Source organism: Limulus polyphemus, unplaced genomic scaffold (assembly GCF_000517525.1).
Source record: "Limulus polyphemus unplaced genomic scaffold, Limulus_polyphemus-2.1.2 Scaffold4137, whole genome shotgun sequence".
Lineage (NCBI taxonomy): Eukaryota > Metazoa > Arthropoda > Merostomata > Xiphosura > Limulidae > Limulus > Limulus polyphemus.
In genome coordinates, this window is record NW_013669747.1 from 74,402 (window position 1) to 87,941 (window position 13,540).

The 13,540-nt window shown below is 34.5% G+C and overlaps 1 protein-coding gene across 4 annotated transcripts in view; it reads right to left on the reverse strand.

The window, feature by feature from the left end:
* Positions 1 to 6,712, reverse strand: part of LOC106470648 (protein king tubby-like) — a 62,687-nt gene extending 55,975 nt beyond the window's left edge. For 3 of the 4 annotated variants that reach the window (XR_002613087.1, XM_013931214.2, XM_022399280.1), the window contains exon 1: positions 6,638 to 6,703. Coding sequence is in view for 3 of the 4 variants with exons in the window: in XM_013931214.2 (XP_013786668.2) it covers positions 6,638 to 6,664 (27 nt within the window). In the remaining variant the exon portion in view is untranslated. Of the gene's footprint in view, positions 1 to 6,637 lie in introns of all 4 variants that reach the window. The other variant, XM_022399279.1, reaches the window with a different exon arrangement.
* Between the last annotated feature and the right edge of the window lie 6,828 nt (positions 6,713 to 13,540).

Consider the following 13,540-nt stretch of genomic DNA (forward strand, 5'->3'; position numbering starts at 1 on the left):
CAAATTAAGGTAAAATTGTTTTCAAACCGATATGTCGTATATATAATTATTTCAAATTTAAAGACAGGTTCCATAAAACGCATCGCTCTTACTTAATCTATAAATTACATGTCCAAGGTGAAGCCATGATTATGTAGCTCTACAATTTAAAATATTTGTTCACGTACTTTATATTGGTTTCTTGAAGATTATCTATTGTTACTATTATGTCAAAGTGTAATTATAAATTATGGACGAAAAGGTTATATTTGTGAAACAAATACTGCTAATTCCTACGCATGAAATATTTTGACGAAAACATGTTCTAGCAACACAACTTACTGACTTGTTGAGGCATGTTTTACGCCTGAGATACTCTGACGGAAACTTGATCTGGAAACACAACTAACATATTTACTGAAACTTGTCTTATACTTGAGACACTCTGAAAGTATATGCAGCTCCTGTTAACACATTTGAAGATCTGATATTTTTTCGTCAACAATTCCAACACAGTGCTTCAAAACACAGCGTTTGTAACAAAAGATTCATAGACACCTGTAGTATTTGCTTTCCAATATTCTTTACTATAATGGATTTAAAGTACAATATTTTAGTACGTACATAAGAAACCCCTAAACCAATACTACATTTATACCATACATAACACACCTATCATGACTTGTTCATGCACAATGTCTTACCATACATAACACACCTATCATGACTTGTTCATGCACAATGTCTTACCATACATAACACACCTATCATGACTTGTTCATGCACAATGTCTTCGAAGATTACGCTATATATATATATTGTGATGTTTAAGAAAAGAAATGCAGTTTTAAAATATACATTACCGTATTAATGACAAATTTAGAAATCTCAGCTGAAAGTCGTAAATATTATTCAAAACAAAATCAAATGAGAAACACAATAAGCAAGATGGAATTTAAACGATACTCTCTTCCTGCTCCGAACATAACAGCAGAGACTTTAGCAACGAACGCCAGGGAGAAGATGGCGTTTGTTCACACGATACACTTGGAACCCACCCTTCAGTGGTTGTTAGGTGAATCAACGCTTCAGAAAATCATATGGTTACTTATTAGTGTAACACATTTGGTGACATCGAGAAGTAAGTGTAGTCATTGTCAATCAAACGCATTAAAGAGTGTTTTCAGAATATTATTAATCTCGTTTGAAAGAAACTTCTTGGGTAAAAAGAAACCACCTGACAATTATAAGACGAAATCTTGAATAGACCCAACTAAGTGAGATATTTGAAAACCTAGGAAACGTCATCATTCAACATCACTGTAACAACGGCGTACCTGATATTGCATACAAAGATCATTAACAAGGAGGCGATATCGTCGAAAACTAGACTTATTAGCACGCAAAAACAAACTTAACATATAATAATTATTCATCACTGGATTCATTTAGCATCATCATTGTTACGCCATATATTCATTTTATTATGGCATCTTGGAATAAGTGTGACATGAAGAGTAATCTGAAGATCATTTTATTAGAACTTGCAGGATTGTTGAATGTTATTATGATTAGTTGTTCTTTTTCTACCCATCCATTTCAGAGTAACCGCTGCATTACACATAGTTTATTACAACTAACGAAACTTTTAAACACTGAACAGTATAATACTTTAACAAGATGTACATCCGCAGGGTTCTCGAAAGTGTTCTGTTTCTAGAGTGAATAAAACCAAAATTAAAAGTAACAAACATTTTTGTTTCTTGCTTTTGAAGTTCATATGTCATACCGTGTTGTAGCCAACAGAGTACATAATTCTTCTCGGGATTCATAGCATGCACACGTTTTACTGATGTCATGACAGACAGTACAAATTGTAACGTTAAGCGTCCCTTATGTGATGTCATTTTATTGTCTACTGACGGACTGAGAGACAACACACTACTATATAGCGGTGTGAGTGGTTAAAACAGGTGACACCATCAGGCGACCTTCGGCCCCCCTTTCGGAGAAATTATACTTATATATATTACTCAGTTACCTTACGCAAAAAACGCTATTAAATAAAGTATGTATATATTTTTACTTTCATGATAAATTTTATGCAATTGGCTCTAGGTTAGGTAATCCCACACTACTTCTTTACTTTAGGCTTATTATACCAACACTCACTACGCTTATAAGGTTTCATGGCACCACTACCCCTCACGGCCCCCCTTGCACCCTATCACTAAAATCGTAATGGACAGAGAGTAATCGAAGTATTCTAAATAGATAAATGCATTTTGGCTTTTATGACTCCTCCTATTTCGAGAAATTAAGCGTGACGTGACACATACTGGCTTTTATATAGGTTAGATACTGCATAGTACATTATATATAAGTGAACATTTAAACTGAAAACACTTAAGTACTTTTATATACTGCACGCTATAGTGTACACACAATGAACATTATTAGAACAAACAAGTTATACATTGTACAGTACATTTTACACACAATGAGTTTCATTAACACGTAAAATTCTTTTGAATTAATTTTCAAATTAATTTTACACTTACGAAGATTATTTTGCATGACTGAGAAGTAATCAAAGTCTCCTAAAATGGCCAAACGTTGTGCGATATCATTTGAATTATAACCGGAAATATCGTTAACAACGAGAATATCCAACCAATGATTTAATACGGTTCAATTACTATAGGCATTAGTTTAATATTTATTGATTTATGACGCTAAACACGTTAATTTGTTTTCAAACATGATTGACTTTAATATTTTATAGTTACTTTTATGATCTATATACTTAGCTCAATTTTCATCAGAAATTGTCAGTAACCACTAAAATAAACAATACGTTTATAACTGCACAATAAATTTTAGAAACAGTGTACACTGTTAAAGTAAATAGCGCGCTTATATACTACGCTATAGAAACGGTGTATATTGTTAAAATATCTAAGACGGTTATTTATAGTGCACGGTGCACTTTACACTAATTATAAAATTCACAGCAAACGTTAGACGAAATTAATATTATTAGAATAAACAACACTCTTATACTATTCACACACAATAAACACTATTTAAACAAACAATGTCTCGTGTGCTGCATATTACACTTTTTAACATAGACGGATGACGTAGATGACCAATTTCCAAGTGAATATTTCCTGGTTTATCGGCTACCACCTCTTTATCGCACTTTTCTGCACCTTAACTCTGTTTTATTCGTTAATTTTATTCGCATAATCCAAACTCTAAAGAAGTTACATGAATTGGATTTGAAAGCAAAAGATAAGAAACAAAGGAGAAAAATGCAAACAAAAAAAAACAGTCTACACGGAGAAGTTGTGCGTGTGAAACTACATCCAAAACTACGGTTATTTCGTGTTACTTATTCACTGCTCACAATATGACTTACTGGTGTCAACAATGTGTTGAAGTATTCACGAACAATAGAACTAAACGGTGTGTAAAAACACCTGATTTCTAATTATATCGTTGTAGGTATAAAGTACTAACAGTTTTAACCAATCATATACAGTTTAATGCGGAGCACAACGGAACTTGCACGAATGTTTTCTTGAGATTCCCCCAAACTGTCTCCAATAGTTGCTTAGAAAGAAAACAGATGAAACAGTATAATATCCGAAAGAAAGATTGTACCTGTAATATATGCGACTCAGTGGTAAGTCTACGGGCTTATAACGCCGAAAATCAGGTTTCGATACCCACGGAAGGCAGAACACAGATATCCCATTGTATAATTTTGTGCATAAACATTAACAGCAACAACAAAAACGCACCATATAATCACGGAACTTGCTGATATGCATATTCCATATCGTTTTAATATAATATATTCAACCCTTTGTATAAACTCGTTATATCCTAAAACTGTTTGTCCTACGGAATCTAAATTTCACTAGATACACATGGAGAATCATTAATTTTATTTAGGAAATTTATACGGTACAGGATGTTTCAAACTTTTACATTCTCAACCAGCATATCAATCCTATTCCTAAATGAAGATAGTGCAGTTACCACAGGTTCTCAATATTTCATTGATCCTTGCGATATCCTCTACACTGACACGCATTTTATTCAAATCACAGTCTCGTATTGTTTAATAAGAAATAAAAGAAATGCTGATTTGCATGAAAAGTCATTTAGGTATGCAGTCTTGAAATTCTCTGTGGGTCGAATCTAATCACGGAAAATGCTCGCCCTTTTAGCCGTGAGGGCGTTATATGTGACGGTCAATTCTACTATTCGTTGGTAAAAAGTATCTCAAGCATTAGCGGTTGATGGGGTCGACTAGCTGCCTTCCCTCTGTCTGTCATCTGTCACTTTACAATTAGGGAAGGCTAGCGTATATAGCCCACGAATAGCCTTACGGGAAGTTTAACAAACAAACAAATAGCCTGCGTAATGAACAACTGCGTCAATGTATAACCGAGGAGTAAATCCGCTCTCTGGAAACACAATAAGATTTGTTTGTTCGTTCATACTAATGCCTCTCCACACTGTAAATTAATCACAGTATATATATATATATATATATACTATACTACTGAACGATGAATGGCTTGTTCACCTTTGACTTTTCAGCCACGAACTTTTGTAGATCATTTGTAGAAAAGTACAAGTATAAAACTACATTATTACAAATTCTAGTGATCCTACAAAAGTCCATAGAATATGTGCTGTTCACTATAGCAAGCCTTCTGAAACTGATGTCGAATTCCTGAAGTCTCTTCATTGCCCTTTGATTAGTGATAACCACTTAATTTGCTGTCCTGACGTCGACATTACCCGTGTACATACCGTCGTCTACAATATTCCCACAACGCACCATGACTTGTCTCGGTGTTTATCTGGTTTACAACGGTCACATTGTACACTTTCATCAAACATTTCCACCCACCACCAACAGTAACTACCACAGTTTTTCAAAAACAAAAGCAAAATTAAAATGATTACAAAAACAACTACACAGAAAATTGTAGAATATAAAGGGGAAATGGAGGTTCCGGGATAAGGACCTGGGAATTGCGCCGTGCATTTTAATAACAAAACAAAGTAAATGTGTCCATAACTACTGACCTGTCAGTTTGTGGAATTGCACGCCGGTGTATTTTTTATTTCAGAATGTATTAAAATTTGACCCTTTCTTTATTCGTTTTTATAGTGGAATGTATTATGAGACCTCACTAAATGTATTATATTATATAATTTGTACCATCATTGAACGCTACGTATCAGGTAAAGTAAATCATATTTTAAAATCCAGGCAGGTTTGTTTGAAGTTAAGCACAAAGCTACACAATCGGCTATCTGTGCTCTGCCCAACACGTGTATCGAAACCCGGTTTCTAGCGTTACTAAGTCCGCAGACATACATGTTTTTATCTTTATTTGGTTATTGATCTCCTCACACAATTCTTGACAAAATTACTTGAAAATTTACTTGCAGGATCTTGGCGCCCACGGAACAAGAGGAAATAAAAAGGGTTAGGATAACTCTCATGTTTGAGAGAACCAATTTACTTGAAAAACAGTGTTAGTACGGAAGGAGACGTTTAAAACAAATATTTGAGTTAAAATTTTTGAAACTGTCAAATTGGAGCCCTCGTGTGGGGATCAAAAGAGTTATGGGAACTCTCAAAACTGGATCCATAGAATCACGTGGAAATTGGCATGAAAATGTCAGGGAAAACATCTTCGTTTAGGTTTTTGAATTTTTCATACAAGGGTTCCTAAATAAAAACGATGTTTGAATGCCATATTATCTAATAAGTGTTCTGTGAATGATTCATGTACTTCCCCAAAGGGGGCCGAAGACGGCCTGGAGGGGTCACCTGTTTTAACCATTCGCGCCATTATACAGTAGGGTTTTGTATGTCAGTCAGTCTGTAAACACTAAAATGGGTTCACATAAGGAACGCTTAACATTTCAATTTGTACTGTCGTGACGTCAGTAATACGTGCGCATGCCACGAATCACGAGAAGAATTATACACTCTGTAGGCTACAACACAGTATGATATATGAACTTCAAAAGCAAGAAATAAAAATATTTCTTACTCTTAATTTTGGTTTTATTTATTCTTGAAACAGAACACTTCCGGGGACCCTGCGGAAATCCATCTAGTATAAACCATCTTTAAATACAACATATTATGAAATAGGAGTCATTTGTAAGTGTAATATATGCAACGTCTTTAAACATTAACGCCCAATATTTTAACACTTATAATATGCCCAGAGAACGGTGTATTTCAAAATAAAACTAAATGTAACGTGACCCTGTTTCTGCCCATAAGGATACAATAAACAAGAAGAAGACGTTATTCTGTTTCTCGCCATCAGGATACAATAGACAAGAAGAAAACGTCACTATCATACATTGTCATAAGTACCTTGGTGACGGTAATGCCATTGTGCGTCTCGAAATTAACTAAAATTTCAATGAACAATTCTTTTTCCCTAAAATATATCATCACTCTTAGCCAATTACACAATCATTTGATAGAGATATTTAATCAGAAGGAAGTTGTAATAATGTGATATATATATACAAAGGATGACGTTTTTGGATAATATACAACGACTGGAATAAGAATGTTGGATAAGGATAATTGTTAACTTACCATTGTTAACAGCAACAAAGGCATCATGGTGAATCGCAATTATTCGAACCACAACACCGCTACAAAGACGATGTTATACAACTTCTTGGTTGTACTGTATCAACTACTAGGCAGAGGTCGAGATTGCTTGAGAGCGCGTGTTACGTGATGCGCGCGCGAGAAAAACCAGGAGAATTTGTGCACACACATGGCAGTGTATATTATTCGGTGAACAAAGAATAGCAGATTTATTCAGATGAAAGTACATTACATGTTTAAAAGTTTATATTAAAAAAAAAAATATGGGTCTTAAACAGATAGTTTACAAAAACTTAAATACACACAATTTCAGAGAAATACATATGTGAGGCATAAAGTGAAATAACGGTTTTAATTTGATATATATGAAACTTGGGTATGAAAGGTAAGATCTCTACTATGCAATGTGGCCATGCACTAGAAGTAAAACTAGGTCTTCCAGTTTCATACTGTCGCTTGTATGTCACATCTCATTCAAATATATCATATGTAATATTTTCTTAAAGTGACAATCTCAAGAGTTGGCGTATAGATACACGGTATGCAATATATATACCCAAAATAGATAAATGTTTTTTGTTTGTTTTTTAATTGTGTTTATTATTAAACATCCCAGAAAATGTTCTTTCAGTAAAACATGGCGGTGTTAACAACGTAATAAGGTATCAACGCGTATTTTTGAAGTTGAAATTAACGAATTTGCATACTTAAGTATTTTTCTACTTTAGTTTGTTTATTTCGTATATTCGAGCAGCACTACACAAGGGCTATCTGCGCGAGCCATCCCTAATTTTAAACTGATAGACTAGAGGGAAGACAGCTTGTCAACTAAGGGGATTTGGCTGTCACTTTTATATAATGCAATAACTGCCCTGAAATGCAAAGCCCGATTTTATGGCAACAGAACTCGAACCATGGATACTCATATTTACAATCCGGCATTCCAACCTTGGGCCATATCAGCTAGCATTGTTATATACTTACTTTATTGTTTTCAATCAAATAATATTTTAATTTAAATCTTACCAATAGTTGACTGTCACATGCATTCTCTGATAACTGGTTGAGAAACGTTGATAAAAATTTAAGCGAGCTACTGTCTACGTTTGAAGTATAGTGACTATTAGAATTTCATTTGAAATATCTTTAGTTGGCGCTATACCATTTATGCAACCGTTCTATTTTAAAGTTAATTTTGACTTTTCGAAGTTAAATGTTAGAATTACATCAAATTCTTCATAGTCACAAATCAGGCTTCTGATTCAGTTAAAGTTTCATTTCCTTCCATATTTCGTTGAAGTTTTGAGGATGACTGCTATCTCGTGACTCTATATGTATCTTTTTCATAGTGTTGGCTCGGGAACGACGAAATTGGTAACAAGGATATGTGCTGTTGTATATCAAAGTTGCCTTTAAGTTTGTTAAATATATATTATCTTTAGTAAAGAATTCTGTTGACATGCCAAGAAGATTGATTTGTATTTTAAAATCTTGTTTACAGATAAATTGTAACTGAAGATAAAAGTTCTCTCAGCTCTCCGATTTTATACATAATCGATAATTAACGACGCTTAGTTTTTGTTACACCACAGATCTCGGGCTTCTAAATTCTGGTATCTTTCACTGATCTAAGCTGTGAAAGCTGATGTACTGCGTTTATAGTTTCATTACACTACTAAAAGTTCATGATTATACCCTGCACGAATCAGTGAGGGGATAAATTGAACTTTATAACACTTTAGCTATAACAAGATAAACGTACTTTTGCAAAATAGCTTAAATCACCTTTCAGTTCATCTGATGTTCTGTCTGGTTACCTAGCGACTTAGTGATTAGTGTGTTGGGCTGCGGTCGAAAGTTTTAAGATTCGAATCGTAATATGCCATTTAATACTCACTGAATTTTCAGCTGTAGGGCGTTATAAATGTGTCAATCAATTTCACGTTGGGCCTGCCATGGCCAGGTGGTTAGGGCGCTCGACTCGCAATCTGCGAGTCGTGGGTTCGAATCCTCGTCCTACCAAACATGCTCGTCCTTTCAGCCGTGGGAGCAATATGATGTAATCGTCAATCCCACAATTCTTTGGTAAAAAAGTAACCCACGAGTTGACGGTGGGTGGTGATAAGTAGCTGTCTTCCCTCTAGTATTTCACTGCTAAATTAGGGACGGTTAGCGCAGATAGCCCTCGTGTAGCTTTGCGTGAAATTCAAACCAAACCAAACTAATAAATTTCACAATTCGGTTAAGAGTAGCCGCTTAAAAGGCGTTTGCTGCTGACTAGTTGCCCTCCCTGTCGTCAGCAGCGCTAACTTATGGACAAACAAACCTGAACCTTGGGGTGGGGGGTCTCTGACTTGACAGTTCAGGTTGAAAATACCACTACATCTTTACAGTTTATAACATTTCTCCTCAATATGACTCGTGATCACCACAAATAATAAGAGTGTTGCATGCTTAAAATTAGAATACTGATAAGATGCAGAGACATACTCGACCATACCTCCAGCCGTTTTCCTGGAATTTTTAGTGTTGACAGGTTGCGATGCGAAGTCCAGTAAGATTTCATGTAATTCCTTTTGGTCAATTCAGTTTTTCGATGAATGTGTCGACCAGTTTAGTACAGTGGAGGCAAGTGTTATCCCTTATCAGACTAATGTTAGAACTAATTGCAGTAGCATATAGCAGCGTAAAGAGTTGTATGATATGACCCTTATAATGTGTAGTGTTAATGATATAATTTCGTAGAATGTAGATGTCGCTACGTCCATCAGTACATATGTGTCTATTTCCTGTATGCATATTGGGTTGGATTTGTTCTCAGGTTCTTTTTCAAGCGAATATACACCTGTTATTTGGCTGTAAAACTAATACTGTTCCATGTGTCTCATCCGCTAGTCTGTTCTTGGCACTATTACAGACGAGTTCTTTTTATGACTTCCTACGAGAAGAATGCAACTTCTTCATTGGACGTCTGTTTCTAGCATCACAGATACCGTGGCCAATTACAACTAGGAATAATTCAGTACCAGAGAAGGTACCCAACGATTGCGGAAAGCCAGAATCGGCTCTGACAGCTAGCGGTCGTCTGCTTGTGTTATGGTGATAGTTGTCTTGTTGACCAACTATACACCATTGGTTTGGAAGCAACTCAACATATGTACCAATCCGCATAGCCTGCTGTGATTGATCTGTTTTCGTACATCTGATAGTTCCCCATAACGTTTTTATTTATTGTTGTCATTGTTGTTGAACAACTTAAAGTATTTTAAACGTTGTGCCTTACCTCAGAATAAAAGCTGAAACAAGGCTGTATGATACCCTAAACATGACATAAGCCGAATGACCAATAACACAGGCCTGCGAATTTAAACTTCATAAAAGTTGTTTTGGATTGAATAACGGATTTTCCATAATTTAGCTCTGCAGATTTCGAAAATAATATTATTTTTTTTTCATCACGTAAGGACGTTTTTACAAATCGGAAAGAAAAAAAACTCTTACTAAGATAAAATTATTTCTTTTATCACTATGAACATTTCTTATTATTATGTTTGTTGAGAAAAATACAAACAAACTGAAGAAAAGGGAAGAACACTGATGTCAAACGAATACGCATCCTCATTCATCGTGATTTTTTTTTGTCTCAAAATTACGTGTTGTGGTCTTTCTTTTATGTATTGCGTTATGTCGTTTTGTGAAAAATCTGTACGTTATGGAGAAAAATGGATATCAACAACGGATTCAGCGTACAGGAATTACTGTAAATGATGTGTAAAAATTTCAAGACAATAAAACCATCGTAGGCCCGTGTAATTTGAATTTCGGGTTATACGATACCTGGTTTATACAAGAATGAATTGAGGAGACTGAATGTTATTATTTCATAAAAAGCCTATAATATTATGCATCGTAATTATAGTTTAATTATTTAATACACTGTAGTTTCAGGTTATATCACCTGCTGACTTTCAACCGGAAAACGCTCAAGTTTTCTGACTAAAGCCATTTCTTATTCTGCTTCTAGCTTATACACCTACGAAGTTTATGTATTTACCCTTATTTCAGCTACCAAACCGCATTTCTCTTTAGACATCCATTTATTTCTTTTAAGGACACTAGACAAACAGGTATTTGTAATTCAAAGACAAATTAATACGAAGAAAAATCGTTTGAGCAATTTTAGACGAACATATACATAAAGAAGATCTGTGAGTTGCGGGTTCGAATCCTTTCACCGAATATGTTCGCCCTTTCAGTCGGGAGGGCGTTATAATATGCCGGTCAATCCAACTTTTTGTTGGTAAAAGAATGGCCCAAGAGTTGGCGGTGGGTGGTATTGACTAGATGCCTTCCCTCTTGTCTTTACTTCTAAATTAGGGGCAACTAAGCAGATATCCATTGAGTAGCTTTGTTCGAAATTCAACAAACAAGAAAACAAACTTACATAAAAAGGAAAGGGCTAACTGTAACGTGTATGAAGTCTAGTAACGTTGCAAAGAGTATGCGCACATAATTTATTTGCACATTACTCGTTAAATTAAATTAAAATGATTGTTAGCTTAAAACGCTTACAAAAAGAAGGCCCAATGTTTTCAATCTTTAAACAACCTACGGACTATCTTCCTCAAATAACATTGGCATATGCAAATTTTTATCGCAATGATAGAAAATAGCTACTTCATCACGATGAACTAGACTTTTCTATTCGACCACTTTGCCACGGTAGATTTCTCTGAATGCTATATTGTCTGTTATATGGAACTAATTTGTCATGGAAACTTCCCTGTATGATGAATTATCTGTTAACTGGAATTACTTTGTTAGAGTAACATCCATGTATACCGGATTGTCTGTCATCTGAAACTACTTCGTTGTGGTAACTTCCATGAATACCAGATTATCTGTCATCTGGAACTATTTTGTTGGTAACTTCCATGTATTCCGGATTGTCTGTTATCTGGAATTATTTTGTTCTGGTAACTTCCACGTATTCCGGATTATCTGTCATCTGGAACTACTTTGTTATGGTAACTTCCATGAATACCAGATTATCTGTCATCTGGAACTATTCTGTTATGGTAACTTTCATGTATACCGGATTATCTGTCATCTGGAACTACTTTGTTATGGTAACTTCCACGTATACCGGATTGTCTGTCATCTGGAACTACTTTGTTATGGTAACCTCCACGTATACCGATTGTCTGTCATCTGGAACTATTCTGTTATGGTAACTTCCATGTATTCCGGATTGTCTGTCATCTGGAACTATTTTGTTATGGTAACTTCTATGTATACCGGATTATCTGTCATCTGGAACTACTTTATGGTATATTTCGCTGTATGCTACATATTTATTATCAGGAAATAAAAAGTTGCGTCACGCTAGGTTGTAATTTGCTTTATTTGAATTTTTTTTTCACGGGTAGTTGGTAATATATGTATATATATGCAGCAATATTTAAAATACTCATGTAGCAATGAATTTGCTATAACAAGGTATTACGTATAATGTTTCAATAATTAAACAAATGTTCAAAATATTTACTTTCTAAATTTTCCAAACGTTCTTTAAACATACCGTTTTTTGTTTGTCAAGATACAGTGAATTTTGGCCTTTCCTTTAAATGTTTATAAAATAATTTCTTCCTGTTATTTCGTTGTTTACGTTGAATTTCACTTTGAAAATTTGTCTAGCAATTGAATATATAAAATATTTTGTTAATGATGACGAGTGAATTACGAAATTCTATGTAAAACTCTCATCTGGTATTATGTAGTGAAATGGGACTCGAAATGACATGTAATACAATACATTGGCAATGCAAGTTTACCAAGTAAATACTTTAAGAGTATATTATCTGTAACGAGAAACGTAAAATGATCACTCACGCCTAACAGCAGAAGAAAGACTATAAAGATATCCTGTAAAGTTTTATTAAATTTCGTTTTTGACGACATTTGATATATTTAATATTAAGCTTTCCGAGTAAAGAATGGTTCAGAGTGGAACTCAATACGGCTTCAAAAAAGCAGCTAATAAAGCAGGGCGATCCTGAAAAGATTTGTTCAAGATGCTGCTGTATACACAACATATAGCTACTTTGGAAAGCATAGTAAAGCTTTAGTTACTGACAATAAGAAAAGTCCCTAGAACTGGTGCAAAGAAGTTCATTTCATGAAAATAATCACATTTTAGAAAGATTACATACACAATAACGATACGTAGAACACACCACATCTTAACCACATTTCCTATTTTAACTGCATAACATAAGACTGAGTTCATTACAAACAAAGAGTGTAATCGAGTGCTTCAGAGCAAAACATGGATATCTGCTCATTAGTATTTAATAGTACTTCGATTACATTTTTAAACTTAAGTTTTTAAGATCGTAGCGATGTTAATATAACACAAACAACTTGCACTAAAACTATAGAGATACTGTGGCAAGATTCAATGCTTCATTTATACAATTATTATATGTTACAGCTTTTAAAGATGAAATTTGAAATTACTTCTTGACGTATATTACTTACAAAAGTAAATTCTATTTAAAAATAACAAACATAAATCATTCCACCAATAGAGTTTCTAATATCCTAAAGCTAAATATGTTTATAATTTATATAATATTTGGTTGTAACATAACGTGGTTGAACAATTCTTGGTTGGGTATTATTCTTAGATGCACCGATTTCCCCTAAGAGTATTCGGGCAGGATCCATAGAGTAGCAGGAAGTTCGATTAAAAAATGTACCGTACAGTAAATCTGAAATCCACGACTTTGGCTTAGTTGTGAAAGAAAGAATCTGTACAAAGTCTGTAACAAAGTGGAGCAATCTTTAATCATAAAACAAGAGGGAATCCTCAATAGCCGCGGT